General features: G+C 50.6%; 1 protein-coding gene across 12 annotated transcripts in view; it reads right to left on the reverse strand.

The window, feature by feature from the left end:
• The window catches only part of RALGDS (ral guanine nucleotide dissociation stimulator), a 167,097-nt gene that overhangs the window by 50,841 nt on the left and 99,450 nt on the right, over window positions 1-16,806 (reverse strand). For 4 of the 12 annotated variants that reach the window (XM_075324408.1, XM_075324400.1, XM_075324399.1 and 1 more), the window contains exon 1: window positions 9,996-11,562. The exons of the other annotated variants lie outside the window; for them this stretch is intronic. In XM_075324408.1, coding sequence (XP_075180523.1) covers window positions 9,996-10,178 — 183 coding nt within the window. In that variant the 5' untranslated portion in view covers window positions 10,179-11,562. Of the gene's footprint in view, window positions 1-9,995; window positions 11,563-16,806 lie in introns of those variants that run through there. 12 annotated transcript variants of the gene reach the window in all.

Raw genomic sequence — 16,806 nt, forward strand, 5'->3', positions numbered from 1 at the left:
CTAAGTGATCTCTGTCAGCCAATCAGATCCAAGAAAAAGTCACATGACACTTTTTTCATCTCTATGCTTTGCCTGGATTTTGAAAATGTCGTCATTGATATTCCTTAACCTAATTTGGTGGAATCCCCTTTAAAATCTCGCATTCGTTATCTAGAGGGTGTGACTTCCTGATCCGTCTCAGCCAATGAGAGCCAAAAAGAAGTCACATGACCGTTTTTTCCCTTACTTCCCTGTGCTTGTTCCCTCATTTTCAAACTGTCATTGATATACCGAAACCCAATTTGGGGACAAGTCCCCTTTAAAATCTCACATTCGTGATCTAGAGGGTGTGACTTCCTGATCCCTCTCAGCCAATGAGAGCCAAGAAGTCACTTGACCCTTTTTTTTTTTTTATCCCTGTGCTTGTTCCCCTATTTTTTATATACTGTATCCTAATTTGGGGACATGTCCCCTTTAAAATCTCACAATCGTCATCTAGAGGGTGTGACTTCCTGATCCGTCTCAGCCAATGAGAGACAAGAAATAGTCATATTACCCTTTTTTTCATCCCTGTGCTTGTTCCCTCATTTTTGATATACCGAAACCAAATTTGGGGACAAGTCCCCTTGAAAATCTCACATTTTTGATCTAAAAGGTGTGACTTCCTAATGCCTCTCAGCTAATGAGATCCAATTAGTAGTCACATGACCCTTTTTTCATCCCTGTGCTTGTTCCCTCATTTTCGATATACTGTATCCTAATCTGACGACCAGTCCTCTTTAAAAGCTCACGTTCGTAATCTAGAGGGTGTGACTTCCTGATCCATCTCAGCCAATGAGAGCCAAGAAGTCACATGACTTTTTTTCATCCCTGTGCTTGTTCCCTCATTTTTGATATACTGTATCCTAATCTGACGACCAGTCCCCTTTAAAATCTCACGTTCGTGATCTAGAGGGTGTGACTTCCTGATCCCTCTCAGCCAATGAAAGCGAAGAAGTCATATGACCCTTTTTTTCATCCCTGTGCTTGTTCTATATTTTTGACACACTGTATCCTAATCTGGTGACGAGTCCCCTTTAAAATCTCATGTTCATCATCTAGAGGGTGTGACTTACTGATCCCTCTCAGCCAATGAGAGCCAGGAAGAAGTCATATAACACTTTTTTTCATGCCTGTGCTTTTTCCCTCATTTTTTATATACTGTATCTTAATTTGGGGACAAGTCCCCTTTAAAATCTCACATTCGTCATTTAGAGGGTGGGACTTCCTGATCGTCTCAGCCAATGAGAGACAAGAAAAAGTCATATGACCCTTTTTTTCATCCCTGTGCTTGTTCCCTCATTTTTGATATACTGTATCTTAATTTGGGGACAAGTCCCCTTTAAAATCTCATATTCATGATCTAGAAGGTTTGACTTCCTGATCCCTCCCAGCCAATGAGAGCCAAGAAGTCGTCACATGACACTTTTTCCAACCCTGTGCTATTCCTGAGTAGTCACCAGTACAAGACTTTTTTTTTCTGGCTTCTGGAAGGTTCCCTCTTGAAGCCATTTGGAAGGAGAACATTCGGTGCCCGGTTCCTCTAGGACGGGACGTCGTCTATATACCGTAGCCTTATGTGCCCACGAGTCCCCTTTAAAATCTCATCCTCCGTTACGAATTACGTCTCCTATTTAGTCGTTAATTGATACTTTACAGCAGTTGCTTTGTGACTAATTAACCTTAATGACTTATGGTGGATGCTTTTTCATAACTGAATGGCCGAGCGCGGTAGGAGAATCTGCAGATGGCAAAAAACCCATGCCAGGAAAAAAACCCGAGTCACCGAATGTCAGCGTGGGCGCCGTCTACCCCTCACCGGGACGATTTAACCCTGTGAGGAGCAGCAAGGAGACATTTTTAGAATGTTTTTTTGCTGTGTTTCATTGTTTCTTCCGCTCCTGAATACAATATAACATGAATAGACAATGGCATAAACATCTGCATATCGTTAATTCAAATATAGAAATGCATATATACATACATATCCATCATATATAGCGCAGAAAGGACAATATTATACGAACCAAATCGCTAAGGAAGCAACCAAACAAGAAAGAGAAGAGGCGATCTGCGGTTCATTGCATATTTTATTAATATTCATGGAACAAGTGGACAAGTGAGGGGAGGAAAACGGTGTACATCACCACAAACACTATAGGTAAAAGACAAATATGTCAATAGTGTCCCAAATTCATGATACATAGTACGAGGGCCAATCCAAAAAGGGTAGAGGTCCCATAACATGGAGAAAAGACCACATCAAGCCACTATCTCAAAACAGTTCCTGCTGTACAAATATCACACATAGCATATAGCCATATACTTATATAAATATGTGGAGGCAGGAACGGTGAGACAAGACACATAAGGTCTATACCATCCATAATAGTACACATCCATGTGTTCATAGACCAAGAGGAGAATCCTAGTCAATGTACAAAAGTAACAAATGACAGGAGCAACAATATAGAGATACCTCACAGGCTGATATCATAAATGTATATACGCATACACACACCTAATCCCACATGGGAAAAAATCAATAAACTAATCCCACATAGAAGTCAATGTGTGCATCACAAAGACAAAAGGCAGTGTGGTGGAATACCTCACAAGATAATTGTAGACCCGTGTCTGCATATGCACACATGAAGTCCCACATCGAGACCAGTGCATTGAAACCACATGGAAGTCAATGCACAAATCCCACATGAGATCAACGTCTGCTTCACACGAAAAAAAGGGGGGATACTGATATATATATATGCCTATGGACATGTGAGCAGACGGGACTGCAGAAAAAGACCATCACAGGCTACAACATCCCATATGGAGGCAAGTGTGTGCATGCCACAACATAAAGATAAAGGACGTATAAATGTATGAAAACACACATGGACGTATTTATAGATGGGGCTGAAGCAGGAGGACGCACTCAGGCTATGCCATCATAGCATCATCAAGGCAGTAAGCAAACGCTTATATGTATATAGGGAAACTCTTATGGCAGCCAATCGTGCGCTCACCTTGCAGCAGCAGCGGCAGACATCAGACAACAGCACGTGCAGGTGTCAGTGTGAAGAGAGATATATAGCACCACGGGGTAAGAAACCCATAATACCTCCGGACAGCTAAACTATATCACCAACACCCCACACCTGCTATCGGCCGACGACCGCCACCGTCAGGGGGCGTGACGAAGGTACACTCCGAAATGCGCATCGGGCGCATTCCCTCCGCAAACCACTCATCCTAGGTAATGTCCTAATTGGTTATGGCTGATCCTGGAATCGTTTTGGGGTCCCTTATTGTGGGTTTTTGCTTCCCATATGCTTCTATCGTGCAGCATAGTACGGTGGCGGTCGTCGGCCGATAGCAGGTGTGGGGTGTTGGTGATATAGTTTAGCTGTCCGGAGGTATTATGGGTTTCTTACCCCGTGGTGCTATATATCTCTCTTCACACTGACACCTGCACGTGCTGTTGTCTGATGTCTGCCGCTGCTGCTGCAAGGTGAGCGCACGATTGGCTGCCATAAGAGTTTCCCTATATACATATAAGCGTTTGCTTACTGCCTTGATGATGCCATGATGGCATAGCCTGAGTGCGTCCTCCTGCTTCAGCCCCATCTATAAATACGTCCATGTGTGTTTTCATACATTTATACGTCCTTTATCTTTATGTTGTGGCATGCACACACTTGCCTCCATATGGGATGTTGTAGCCTGTGATGGTCTTTTTCTGCAGTCCCGTCTGCTCACATGTCCATAGGCATATATATATATCAGTATCCCCCCTTTTTTTCGTGTGAAGCAGACGTTGATCTCATGTGGGATTTGTGCATTGACTTCCATGTGGTTTCAATGCACTGGTCTCGATGTGGGACTTCATGTGTGCATATGCAGACACGGGTCTACAATTATCTTGTGAGGTATTCCACCACACTGCCTTTTGTCTTTGTGATGCACACATTGACTTCTATGTGGGATTAGTTTATTGATTTTTTCCCATGTGGGATTAGGTGTGTGTATGCGTATATACATTTATGATATCAGCCTGTGAGGTATCTCTATATTGTTGCTCCTGTCATTTGTTACTTTTGTACATTGACTAGGATTCTCCTCTTGGTCTATGAACACATGGATGTGTACTATTATGGATGGTATAGACCTTATGTGTCTTGTCTCACCGTTCCTGCCTCCACATATTTATATAAGTATATGGCTATATGCTATGTGTGATATTTGTACAGCAGGAACTGTTTTGAGATAGTGGCTTGATGTGGTCTTTTCTCCATGTTATGTGACCTCTACCCTTTTTGGATTGGCCCTCGTACTATGTATCATGAATTTGGGACACTATTGACATATTTGTCTTTTACCTATAGTGTTTGTGGTGATGTACACCGTTTTCCTCCCCTCACTTGTCCACTTGTTCCATGAATATTAATAAAATATGCAATGAACCGCAGATCGCCTCTTCTCTTTCTTGTTTGGATACAATATAACATGTAGTAAAGCAAACACAGGAGAAGGGGTGTAGATAACCCTCCTGCGGGGTGAGAGGTCGATACAGGTAAATATTAAACTTTACAGCAGATAACGACCAAACTGCTTACATTGTCCCGTTCCCAGGATCTGACGACACACTTTATCCGCAGTCTTTTTTTTTTTTTACTACACATTTTACGATTCTATGAATCCTTTTGTGAATATATTTTTATCTATATTTTTATTTGATACTTTGTTTTAGCCGTTTGTATCCATAGTTTTCAGTTTTGAGCAGGAGCGGAGTACACAGTCCTCAGAGTGCCAGGCAGGGGAGAAGTAGGAAGCCCCGCCCTCCGGACTATTTAGTAATCCCATAATAACCAGACCCCTCGTACACCCCACTCCTGTAGACTTCAAGTTCTATTATCCCAGTCTCCTTCCTCCAGACCTCTCTGTCCTCCTCCATCTGCTCCTCCAGAAGCCTGTTTCTTCCTCCATGTCTCTTCCGCTACCCTCCTCAAGAACCTTCCATCTCTTTCCTCCAAATCCCTTTATCCCCCCCTCTCCAGAAAATATGTTGCTTCCTCCAGAACCCTCCCTCCATCTTTCTCCTCCAAACCCCACAATCTGCTACTCTAGAAACCTCTGTTTCTTTCTCTAGAACCCATCACTCCCCTCCAGAATGCTCCTCCTCTTTCCACCAAATGCCTCCTCCAGAAATTGGTTTATTCCTCAGAACCCTCTATCACCTCTCTTCCAGAAACCTCCATTCCCCTCCTCCAGAACCCTCTATCCCTGTTCCAGAGCCCGCCATCCCCCCCTGCTCCAGAACCCTCCTCTCTCTCCAAACAACTAAGTTTCTTCCTCTAGAACCCTCCTCTCTTCTACAAACCCCTCCCATCTATTCCTCCAAAAAACTATATTTCTTTCTCCAGAACCCTCCATCCCCCTCCTCTAAACCACTCTGTCCTTTCCTCCAGTAAACTCCATTTCTTATGGAGAACCAGCCATCCTCCTGCTCCAGAACCCTCCATCTCTATCCTGCAAATCCCTCCTTTCCCTTCTCCCGGACCCCGCGTCCCCCTTCTCCCGGACCCCGCGTCCCCCTTTCCCAGACCCTCCATCCCTTCTCCCGAACCCTCCGTCTCCTTTCTCCCGAACCCTCCGTCTCCTTTCTCCCGAACCCTCCGTCTCCTTTCTCCCGAACCCTCCGTCTCCTTTCTCCCGAACCCTCCGTCCCCCTTCTCCCGAACCCTCCGTCCCCCTTCTCCCGAACCCTCCGTCCCCCTTCTCCCGAACCCTCCGTCCCCCTTCTCCCGAACCCTCCGTCCCCTTTCTCCCGAACCCTCCGTCCCCTTTCTCCCGAACCCTCCGTCCCCTTTCTCCCGAACCCTCCGTCTCCTTTCTCCCGAACCCTCCGTCTCCTTTCTCCCGAACCCTCCGTCTCCCTTCTCCCGAACCCTCCGTCTCCCTTCTCCCGAACCCTCCGTCCCCCTTCTCCAGAACCCTCCGTCCCCCTTCTCCAGAACCCTCCGTCCCCCTTCTCCAGAACCCTCCGTCCCCCTGCTCCAGAACCCTCCGTCCCCCTTCTCCAGAACCCTCCGTCCCCCTGCTCCAGAACCCTCCGTCCCCCTGCTCCAGAACCCTCCGTCCCCCTGCTCCAGAACCCTCCGTCCCCCTGCTCCAGAACCCTCCGTCCCCCTGCTCCAGAACCCTCCGTCCCCCTGCTCCAGAACCCTCCGTCCCCCTGCTCCAGAACCCTCCGTCCCCCTTCTCCAGAACCCTCCGTCCCCCTTCTCCAGAACCCTCCGTCCCCCTTCTCCAGAACCCTCCGTCCCCCTTCTCCAGAACCCTCAGTCCCCCTTCTCCAGAACCCTCAGTCCCCCTTCTCCAGAACCCTCAGTCCCCCTTCTCCAGAACCCTCAGTCCCCCTTCTCCAGAACCCTCCGTCCCCCTTCTCCAGAACCCTCCGTCCCCCTTCTCCAGAACCCTCCGTCCCCTTCTCCAGAACCCTCCGTCCCCCTTCTCCAGAACCCTCCGTCCCCTTCTCCAGAACCCTCCGTCCCCCCTCTAATAGCCGCTTACCTCCCCTCACAACAACAGGATTGGGGGCTGTAATTAACCATGCCAGATCCATGTTTCCCCCATCATCATCCGTCAGGATAAGTTGAGGCTCCCCACTACCGTACACATGAGATTGTCTCCCAAAAATGTTGGGTTTGCCCATCTTTAAGGTTGAAATCCACATAGACACTATGTGCCACCATATGGCGGTAATGACACAAACCCCCCATACGCTTCCATTTCTTTAGAGTATATGGACCCATAGAGGTCTGCGAGTGTCGCATCACATTATGGCAGTGCCGCTTAGTGTACAATGTAGGGGGCTTTTCCGAGTGCCCATTACTATAGACCCTACATTCAGGGCTCAGCAAGATCAAAGGTAGAAGAGAATACCTGACCCCCCCACCCCCCCTTCAGTACGGCAGAATAGAAGATATACATCAGACATTATCCAAACTTTCCATCACTATCTAACACAAACGCTGCTATCAAAAGAGACAAAAAGCAGCGCCGGCCCCCTCCCCTATATGCATTATCATATAAAAGGGACAAGGGGGTCTCAGATCCTGTCAATCAAGTCTGCAGCACAATGGCCACGACAAAAAAATGACATCATCAAATCACATCAGAAGCAACAAAGTATCATCCCAATGTTTTCTGTGGTCACTGATTGTAACAGTGTAATAATATCCGTCCTATGGAGTTCCCCTTTAAGGAGCGAAAAATCCGAAATCTTTTACAAGAAGTCGTCAGAGACAAAAAAAAAGACAGGGCGGAGGCGGCGCCGCGGCCTTTCCCACCGGGGTAATGTATCCCGTGTATTATGAGTGGCGGGGTCGTATCACGTATATGACGTCAGCTGGCGGCGCAGGTGACACGACACAATACATGGGGAGAGGTCACACCAGCCAAAACACAATGTGCAGGTAACCGGCGACTAAAAATAGAAGAACGCGAGAAATTAAAACGGGGCTATTATTACCACGCCACCGCAGATAATACATATCCGCTCCGGGCGGCGGATACAGATGAATGGGAAAAAAAAACAACTATTTTTTACGTGGATTTTTCAGCCGTAAACAAAAACGTGGTGTGAACGTAACCCTTGGATAAAGCAGCGCCGGCCGCCATATACGAGATTTTCCGATCCAGTTATTGGCAGCGTCTCCAGAAAAAGCCCAGAGTCAGCAGAGCGGCCTCCGCTCCAATTCCTGTATCCCGGGGAGGGAAGGGATGCGGAGGAATGTAGTGCGGCCGCATCTGCTAAGTATTAGCAGGGCGGTGGGATTGGTGGGGGGGAGGGTAAGAGGGAGACCACAAACTCTATCCCCTCCCTTTGAACTCTGCGGAGTATAAACAAGAGACCCTTCTGCTTACTCGATAAATATGTGACCCCCCCCCATGGTGTTGGGTGCACGCGCATGCGGCCGCCATGTTGATTCCATTACTGCGGCGCCGGATTACACTGGGCTGAGACCCCACTCCTATCTGCTAATCCGGCAGCCCTCAGATTGACGCCGGATTATCGGAGTTTTGCGCTTCCTACATCCTCATTGCTGGCATTCCCTGCCCGGCTCGTCACGTGCGGAGCAGCATTGCTCACACAGTTGGAGGAGACTTTGTTGCCGTCATCCCAGCTACAATGTTCTGTAATTAAACCGGAGACGGAGGGAAAAAAAAAAAGACACGGGGGGGGGGGGGGGTCCGCCGCTTTCATCTCCGGCACGTCCGGGGGCCACATAGATTCCAATGGAAACTTGTTACCTTGGGGACGAGAATTTGGAGGACGGCCGCGCTCCGCAAAACGTCACAGAGGATTTGCTCTTTATTGTGTTTTTTGGAAGACGTGGGGGTGATCGACTCCCATGATATTGTGAGGTGCAAAAGTTGTAAGGGCATGCTGGGAGATGTAGTTCATAACAGGTATTGGCCTTTAAAGGCTCCTCATGGCGGCCCTATTAGTTGTCACCCAGCTTTGCTAAAATCAGATACAACTGAATGGAGGGGATAGATTTACTGAAGGTTATTGGGGGGGATAATATTGGGGGATGATCATCCAGCCCTTGATACTTCCCAGGTCTGGCAGGTTACAATGCCGCATGCGCAAGTTTATTCTGCAGCCCGAGGCCTGGCATTATCATGGAAATGTATACGGCAGTGCCCCCCCTCTCCTGGCACCGCGCCCGCGCCGTTCCCTCCTGGCTTTGATCGTCTAATCCTTTTCACAGTCCGGATCCTTTGGAAACAGAAAAAAAAAAACCACTTCACCCAATAAACCGATCCATGTGAACTCGATGTGGTTTTTCCATCTCCCGTAATCCACCGATGATTAAAATTCCTGCTGCCGCATATTAACTCGCTCACCTCTGGGCACCGGTGCCAAGACAAACCATAGGGGCAGGGGGTATACTATTAACCCCTCACCTGCAACTGTCTGAAAACAATGGTCTAAAGTGCCCCAAAGCCAACGGCACTGGCCATAAACCAACCATACAAGCCGAAAAGTGACCCAAAGCCAACTGCACTGGCTATAAACCAGCCATAGGAGTGAAAAGTGACCCAAAGCCAACGACACTGGCCATAAACCAACCATAGGAACTGAAAAGTGACCCAAAGCCAACGGCACTGGCCATAAACTAACCATACGAGACGAAAAATGACCCAAAGCCAACGGCACTGGCCATAAACTAACCATACGAGACGAAAAATGACCCAAAGCCAACGGCACTGGCCATAAACTAACCATACGAGACGAAAAATGACCCAAAGCCAACGGCACTGGCCATAAACTAACCATACGAGACGAAAAATGACCCAAAGCCAACGGCACTGGCCATAAACCAACCATATGAGCTGAAAAGTGACCCAAAGCCAACGGCACTGGCCATAAACCAACTATAGGAACCAGAAAGTGACCCAAAGTCAACAGCACTGGCCATAAATTAACCGTAGGAGTAAAAAAGTGACCTATAGCCAGCAGCACTGGCCATAAACCAACCATACGAGCCGAAAAGTGACCCAAAGCCAACGGCACTGGCCATAAACCAACCATACGAGCCGAAAAGTGACCCAAAGCCAACGGCACTGGCCATAAACCAACCATACGGGCAGGCACTTCCGTATTATACCGGTTTTTTTGTGTGCAGATTTTGGCCACTAAACAGTTAACCACTTAACAATTTGTTTGCCATTCTGCAGCACAATCGTCACATGGTCGTGCAACTTTTTAATAGACTTTCCCTTCAATTTCCTATTAATGTTGAGATCACCGCTTGCAGTCAGTGAATGGCAGCCTGGAGCACGTGAAGGCCGGACCCCAGATATAACACTGACGGACAGCAAGCAGAGCTCCTGAAATAACGAGAAATCAAGCATTTAAAGGGGCGCAGACCCCAAGCGACACAACAAGCAGAAAGTCTCACCTCCAGAAGGGGCAGGTCAGGGTCCAGCTGGGTGAAGCTGCTGAGGACCACCGGGCTGCTGTCCCCGGCCACCTCAAGCTTCACCCCATCCCAGAGACTTCTCATCTTCCTGGAGCCATCGAACATCTTTTCCGGGGTGCTGGCTTTGTCATGATGGGGCTCCAGCAACATTAGGAAGATCATAGGGGCTACTTGTCAGTTCAGCATCTCTATGGGGTAGAGCTCAGCCCAGGACGGATCCAGGACCCTCCCTGCCAGGATGAGGGGGGATTGTCAGGGCTGGGAGCCCCTATTCTGGCAGCAGAATCCGCTCCCTGTGATCTCCTGTAACCAGATCCTGGCGCTGAGGCTTTATATCCCCTGGGTCTTACAAGGCTTGTAATATCCTCTGTGCGGATACAATGTATCCCTGGGTCAGGAGGGTGCGGGGAAGTGACTGCTGCAGCCGAATGTACCCCCCGCTCTGATGATGGGAGTCGTAGTCTCTGCTGCTGGGATCCTCTGCTGACTCACTGTATGGTGGAGATATTGATACAATGTATCCGACGTCTCTGGATCTTCTGTTTATACAAAGTATCCTCTGCTGTGTAAGGAGTTCTGCTCTTGATACAATGTATCTTCTGCTGTGTAAGGAGGTCTGCTCCTGATTCAGTCTATCAGCAGGAGTTCTGCTCTTGGGTCAATGTATTTTCTGTTTATACAATGTATCTTCTACTCTTTAAGGAGTTCTGCTCTTGATACAATATATCCTTTGCGGTGTGCGGAGTTCTGCTCTTGATACACTGTATCCTTTGCTGTGTGTGGAGTTCTGCTCCTGATCCTTTGCTGTATGCGGAGTTCTGCTCTTGATACACTGTATCCTTTGCTGTGTGCGGAGTTATGCTCCTGATCCTTTGCTGTATTCGGAGTTCTGCTCTTGATACACTGTATCCTTTGCTGTATGCGGAGTTCTGCTTCTGATCCTTTCCTCTGTGCAGAGTTCTGCTCCTGATCCTTTGCTGTGTGCGGAGTTCTGCTCTTGATACACTGTATCCTTTGCTCTATGCAGAGTTCTGCTCCTGATCCTTTGCTCTGTGCAGAGTTCTGCTCCTGATCCTTTGCTCTGTGCAGAGTTCTGCTCCTGATCCTTTGCTCTGTGCAGAGTTCTGCTCCTGATCCTTTGCTCTGTGCAGAGTTCTGCTCCTGATCCTTTGCTCTGTGCAGAGTTCTGCTCCTGATCCTTTGCTCTGTGCAGAGTTCTGCTCCTGATCCTTTGCTCTGTGCAGAGTTCTGCTCCTGATCCTTTGCTCTGTGCAGAGTTCTGCTCCTGATCCTTTGCTCTGTGCAGAGTTCTGCTCCTGATCCTTTGCTCTGTGCAGAGTTCTGCTCCTGATCCTTTGCTCTGTGCAGAGTTCTGCTCCTGATCCTTTGCAGTGTGCAGAGTTCTGCTCCTGATCCTTTGCAGTGTGCAGAGTTCTGCTCCTGATCCTTTGCAGTATTCAGAGTTCTGCTCCGGATACACTGTATTCCTGGGCCTGTAGGTCTGGGATCTGGGCCGGTGCTCTGCTGCCGCCGCCGTCCTCCAGCTCTGCCTGTTGTGAGGATTTCCAGGGCTGTGGGTTTTGCCATTCACTCTCTGACACTCCCACACTGTGATGTAACAGACATGTCGTCACCTTCTCACATGCAAACAAGTGATCCGGCCGAGCAAGAGAAAATCCGCCCTGGATCTGCCGGCAGCGGAGTGGCTTCCCCCTGCACAGGGGCGCGGGGGGCACAGCATGGACCCCAGTATTGTCAGGGGTCTCCACACATTAAAGCTGCAACTAGCAATAATTATTTGGGTTTTTTTGCATTTTATTTTCATACGTTTTTCTGCGCTGACCCATTTGCGCTGCTGACCTTATAAAGGGGTCCAGTTCTGAAAGTGCCGGTATATCCTAGTGACCCCACTCACTTAAAGGGTTTTACCCCCCCCATCTTCCAAAAATACAAGTCATCCCTTATCCATTCTAAGTCATCCAACCTTATCCTTATCCACTCATCCACCTCTCTGCAAGTCCCTCCACTGGCTCCCAATCTTCCACCGTATCCAATTCAAATTACTAACACTGACCTACAAAGCTATCCATAATCTGTCTCCTCCATATATCTCTGAACTAATCTCTCGCTACACTCCAAAACGTAACCTCCGGTCCTCCCAAGATCTCCTCCTCTCCTCCTCTCTCATTCGCTCCTCATGCAACCGACTCCAAGACTTCTCCCGAGCATCCCCAGTCTCCTGGAACTCACTGCCTCAACACATCAGACTATCTACTACACTTGCAAACTTCAAACGGACTCTGAAAACTCATCTGTTCAGAAATGCCTATAATCTACAATGACCTCACCGCCCCACCACCGTGCGGAGCTGCCGCCCCACCACCGTGCGGAGCTGCCGCCCAACCTACACCCCACCTACTGTCTCCTCCCCAAAATCCTTTAGGATGTAAGCCCGCAAGGGCAGGGCCCTCTTCCCCCTGTGCTAGTCTGTCTATTGTAACGTGTACATGTATTCTGTATGTAACCCCCTCATGTACAGCACCATGGAATCAATGGTGCTCTATAAATAAACAATAATAATAATAATAATAATAATAATAAATCCATGAATTCCTTGAAGGATACAAGGGGTCCGACCGCTGGGACCATCAACGCTCCTGAGTTTGGGGCTCCCGTGGTTGGGGCTGCAGAGCGCCGCCTTGGATGGAGCAGAGTAGTGCAGAGCGCCGCCTTGGATGGAGCAGAGTAGTGCAGAGCGCCGCCTTGGAAGGAGCAGAGCAGCACAGAGCGCCGCCTTGGAAAGAGCAGAGCAGCGCAGAGCGCCGCCTTGGATGGAGCAGAGCAGCGCAGAGCGCCGCCTTGGATGGAGCAGAGCAGCGCAGAGCGCCGCCTTGGATGGAGCAGAGCAGCGCAGAGCGCCGCCTTGGATGGAGCAGAGCAGCGCAGCCTTGGATGGAGCAGAATAGCGCAGAGCGCAGTCTTGGATGGAGCAGAGCAGCGCAGAGCGCCGCCTTGGAAGGAGCAGAGCAGCGCAGAGCGCCGCCTTGGATGGAGCAGAGCGTCGCCTTGGATGGAGCAAAGCGTCGCCTTGGATGGAGCAGAGCAGCGCAGAGCGCCGCCTTGGATGGAGCAGAGCGCCGCCTTGGATGGAGCAGAGCAGCGCAGAGCACCGCCTTGGATGCAGCAGAGCGCCGTCTTGGATGCAGCAGAGCAGCGCAGAGCACCGCCTTGGATGCAGCAGAGCGCCGTCTTGGATGCAGCAGAGCAGCGCAGAGCACCGCCTTGGATGCACCAGAGCGCCGTCTTGGATGGAGCAGAGCAGCGCACCCTCCATACATCGTCTATGAGCTGCCAGTAAATAGCGGAGCTGCACTCGCCTTTTTCCAACAGTCCCATAGACAATGAATGGAGACCCCCAGTGATCAGCAAGTTAACCCCTATCTGTCCAGACCCCTTTTACATCGCACCAAGACCCTTGTAAATGCAGTTTTCACATCTATATTTTGCCTTCCAGGGGGTACAGATTTCTTTTCGGGGAGGGGGCTTAGTAAATTTATGACATAACAGCCCTGAGCCGCGGGCACCTTCTCCATACACAAAGAGAGGACACATAATCCGCCCGTCACTTAGTCTCTAATCCGCTAATTGCCGAGCATTCAATTTCCTCGCAGGATGAGTCCACAGCACGGAGGCACCGGAGGAATGAGACGTTCTGCCCATCGGACGGTCCGTCCCCAGCTCGAGCCCTGTATCATCTGCTCATAGGTTTGTGTAGGGAGGAGACGCCGATGTTCTGATGCAAAATAGACTACCGAGGGCCTGCAGGATGTCTCCCAGGCACACAGAGGGCCTGCAGGATGTCTCCCGGGCACACTTGGGGACTGTAGAATGTCTCCCGGGCACACAGAGGGCCTGCAGGATGTCTCCCGGGCACACAGAGGGCCTGCAGGATGTCTCCCGGGCACACTGGGGGCCTGCAGGATGTCTCCTGGGCACACTGGGGGCCTGCAAGATGTCTCCTGGGCACACCGGGGGCCTGCAGGATGTCTCCCAGGCACACTGGGGGCCTGCAGGATGTCTCCTGGGCACACTGGGGGCCTGCAAGATGTCTCCCGGGCACACTGGGGGCCTGCAGGATGTCTCCCGGGCACACCAGAATGTTTCCTGGCATACTGGGGGCCTGCAGGATGTCTCCCGGGCACACCGGGGGCCTGCAGGATGTCTCCCGGGCACACCGGGGGCCTGCAGGATGTCTCCTGGGCACACTGGGGGCCTACAGGATGTCTCCTGGGCACACTGGGGGCCTACAGGATGTCTCCCGGGCACACTGGGGGCCTGCAGGATGTCTCCTGGGCACACTGGGGGCCTACAGGATGTCTCCTGGGCACACTGGGGGCCTGCAAGATGTCTCCTGGGCACACCGGGGGCCTGCAGGATGTCTCCCGGGCACACCGGGGGCCTGCAGGATGTCTCCTGGGCACACTGGGGGCCTGCAAGATGTCTCCTGGGCACACTGGGGGCCTGCAGAATGTCTCCCGGGCACACCAGAATGTCTCCTGGGCCCACTGGGGGCCTGCAGGATGTCTCCCGGGCAGACGGAGGCCCTGCAGGACTGCTTCTTAGGCCTCCAGGATTGCAGAACTTTCCCCAGGCCCAGCAGGACTTCTATTGATGACTGGTTGGACATTAGTGACAGCCGGCAGCGAGGTACTTGGACCATTAGCGGTCTCTTCCTGGTGGTGCACTGGACCATAACACCCCGATGTCCAGTGACAAGCGGGCCCCGGCTCCCCACCCCTATTAATGTAACCGCTGGTCAAACTAAACCCCGTGTTGTGGTCGGGGCAGGATTTCTCACTCGGATGTGGCTCTGGTCAGATTCATCCAGAACCCACGACCCTCATTCCCTTCACTATGGAAACCCGCATCCACCGGCACCTGGAGCTTATACAGGGCTGTGCCTGCAGCAGATGTGATAGGATGTGAGGGGCGGAGGAGGGGAACAAGCAACCACCCCTAATATAGAATATTTACAGCACAGACCGGAGCCTCACAAGTAGCAGCCAATCACAACACGGGGGGAGATTTGGGGTTTTCAGTCCATGTCCCTGATATTTCCGAGCAGTGCTGCGCTGCCGCTCTGCGGTGTTCTGCTGAGGAATGTGGACAAAACAGGAAGTTCACGGGAAAGAAGCCCTGACATCCGCGCCAGCGACAGAGCCCGCGACAGCGCCAGAGCCCGCGCCAGTGACAGAGCCCGCGACAGCGCCAGAGCCCGCGCCAGCGACAGAGCCCGCGACAGAGCCCGCGACAGCGTCAGAGCCCGCGCCAGCGCCAGAGCCCGCGACAGCGACAGAGCCCGCGACAGCGCCAGAGCCCGCGCCAGTGACAGAGCCCGCGCCAGCGCCAGAGCCCGCGCCAGCGTCAGAGCCCGCGACAGCGCCAGAGCCCGCGCCAGCGACAGAGACAGCGACAGAGCCCGCGCCAGCGACAGAGCCCACGACAGCGCCAGAGCCCGCGCCAGGGCCAGCGACAGAGCCCACGACAGAGACAGAGCCTGCGCCCGCGACAGGGCCAGAGCCCGCACCAGCGACAGAGCCCGCGCCAGCGACAAAGCCTGCGCCCGCGACAGAGCCAGCGTCAGAGCCCGCACCAGCGACAGAGCCCACGCCAGCGACAGAGCCCGCGCCAGAGCCCGCGCCAGTGCCCGCGCCAGTGCCCGCGACAGAGCCCGCGACAACGACAGAGCCCGCGCAAGCGCCCGCGCCAGAGCCAGCGACAGAGCCCGCGACAGAGCCCGCGACAGCGACAGAGCCCGCGACAGCGACAGAGCCCGCGCCAGAGCCCGCACCAGCGACAGAGCCCGCACCAGCAACAGAGCCTGCGCCAGAGCCCACGCCAGCGACAGAGCCCGCGCCAGCGACATTGCCCGCGACAGCGCCAGCGACAAAGCCCACGCCAGCAACAATATAATACCGCCACACACAGCACATAATACTTCTATATACAACAATATAATACCGCCACACAGCACATAATACTTCTAATTACAGCTATATAATACCGCCACACACAGCACATAATACTTCTAAATACAGCTATATAATACCGCCACACACAGCATATAATACTTCTAAATACAGCTATATAATACCGCCACACACAGCATATAATACTTCTAAATACTGATATATAATACCGCCACACACAGCATATAATACTTCTTTATACAAATACCGCCACACACAGCACATAATACTTCTATATACAACAATATAATACCGCCACACACAGCACATAATACTTCTAAATACTGATATATAATACCGCCACACACAGCACATAATACTACTAAATACAGCTATATAATACCGCCACACACAGCATATAATACTTCTTTATACAACAATATAATACCGCCACACACAGCACATAATACTTCTAAATACAGCTATATAATACCGCCACACACAGCAAATAATACTTCTAAATACAGCTATATAATACCGCCACACACAGCACATACTGTACTTCTATATATATATATATATAGCTATATAATACCACCACACACAGCAAATAATACTTCTAAATTCAGCTATATAATACCGTCACACACAGCACATACTGTACTTCTATATATACAGCTATATAATACCACCACACACAGCAAATACTTCTATATACAACTATATAATACCGCAACACACAGCACATACTTCTATATACAACTATATAATACCGCCACACACAGCACATACTTCTATATACAACAATATAATACCGCTAC

This window comes from Anomaloglossus baeobatrachus, chromosome 9, assembly GCF_048569485.1.
Source record: "Anomaloglossus baeobatrachus isolate aAnoBae1 chromosome 9, aAnoBae1.hap1, whole genome shotgun sequence".
In the NCBI taxonomy this organism is placed as follows: domain Eukaryota; kingdom Metazoa; phylum Chordata; class Amphibia; order Anura; family Aromobatidae; genus Anomaloglossus; species Anomaloglossus baeobatrachus.